At 62.8% G+C, this 1660-nt stretch overlaps 1 protein-coding gene across 1 annotated transcript in view; it reads right to left on the reverse strand.

The window, feature by feature from the left end:
• Window positions 1–1660, reverse strand: part of NR1D1 (nuclear receptor subfamily 1 group D member 1) — a 9437-nt gene that overhangs the window by 3161 nt on the left and 4616 nt on the right. Inside the window, exons 6-8 of the mRNA XM_015651038.2 lie at window positions 1376–1656; window positions 422–632; window positions 3–143 (exon numbers count right to left, since the gene is read on the reverse strand). Coding sequence (XP_015506524.1) covers window positions 3–143; window positions 422–632; window positions 1376–1656 — 633 coding nt within the window. The remainder of the gene's footprint in view (window positions 1–2; window positions 144–421; window positions 633–1375; window positions 1657–1660) is intronic.

Consider the following 1660-nt stretch of genomic DNA (forward strand, 5'->3'; position numbering starts at 1 on the left):
GCGCAGGTCCGGCAGCTTCAGCAGCAGTTTGGTGAAGCGCGAGGTCTCGGCCGGGCGCGTCTTCAGCACGAGGGCGCGCAGGGCCCGCAGCAGCGTCTCCTGCAGCTGCTCCACTGATGCCGTGTCCTCCATGCCCGAGCGGTCTGTGGAGGACGGGGGGTCAGTGGCAGGGGAGGAGACACCCCAGTTCCACCCCCAAAACCCTGTGATCCCACCCCAGCATCACCCCAATCCCAGCACTGAACCCCCTGATATTCCTCTGATATCTCAGTGCCACCCCATCCCATCCCTGAATGCCCCAAACCCCCCACTAATCCCCTGATCCCAGCCCCAAACCCCTCGATCCTTTTCCAAACTCTTCCGACCTCAGCCCCAAACTCCTCAATTTCCCTCAAAACTCCTCAAACCCTCCCGTGCCCACCTGCCGAGACAAGGACGACGGCAGTGAAGAGCCCCAGCTCCTCATCACTGAGCTCAAGGGCGCTGAGCTTCTCGCTGAAGTCGAACATGGCCCCGAGGAGGTCGCCCATGCCCATGGCCCACAGCTCCTCCAGCCCGTACCGCGTGCGGCTCATGAACGTCACCGTCTGCTCCTTCACATCGAACAGCGACGCGAAGCGAACCATCAGCACCTGTGGGAGGGGGGCAGGATATGGAACGGGGCACCAGGCAGAGCCATGGGCGCTGCACTTCATGCCAGGGACACCTGTCCTCATGCCACGACTCCTGAGTGTGGGACATTGCCGTGCCATGGGGCACCAGACAATGCCAGGGGCATCGTGCCATTCCATGGGGCTCCGTGATCCATACTGTGACCACCAAACATGGGGTACCATGCCATGCGTACTGTGTGATGCCAGGGGCGCTGTGTTTCATGCCACAGCTCCCAAATGTGGGGTGTTACAATGCCATGGCACACGGGGCAGTGCCACAAGGTTTCGTGTCAGTCCATGGTTCCAAAATGTGCGGTACCATGCCATGCCAGGGATGCTCCACGCCACAGCTCCCAAAAGTGTGGCACTGCAGTGCCATGGGGAACTGTGTAATGCCAGGAGCGCTGTGCTGCATGCCACAACTCCTATTTGTGAAGCACTGCAGTGCTGCAGGGCTCCGTGCCAGTCCACAGGGCACTGTGCCATGACACTGTGCTCTGTGCCACAGATCCAAAATGTGGGGCACTGCAGTGCTGTGAGGCACCACGCAATGCCATGAGTGCTGTGGCTCCCAAATGTGGGGCACTGCAATGCCACGGGACTGCTGCCGTGTTCTGAGCCACTGTGCCCATGCTCTGGGGCTCCAGGCAATGCCATGGGGCATCCTGTCAGTCTGTGGGGCACCGTGCCGTCCACCGAGCCCTCGCCATTCCGGGACGTACCTCAAAGGTGCCAGCCTTGAGCAGGGTGACCTGGTCGTGCTGGGAGAGCGCCTGGAAGCCGGGAATGTGCTTGGCGAACTCCACGACCTCGCGGACGGCGGGGGTGAAGCTGAGGGAGAAATCCTCCCAGATTTCCTGCACGGAGCGCCCGCTGCGGCCGGGCACGTGGCTGTTCATGGGGCACGCCTGCGGGTGACCAGGGGTCAGCGGGCACCGGGGACTCCCCCGGGCTCTGCGGGGCTCTTGCTGCCACAGAAGGGGGGGGGCACCGACAACGGGGGGAGG

The sequence above is a fragment of the Parus major genome, chromosome 27 (genome assembly GCF_001522545.3).
Source record: "Parus major isolate Abel chromosome 27, Parus_major1.1, whole genome shotgun sequence".
Lineage (NCBI taxonomy): Eukaryota > Metazoa > Chordata > Aves > Passeriformes > Paridae > Parus > Parus major.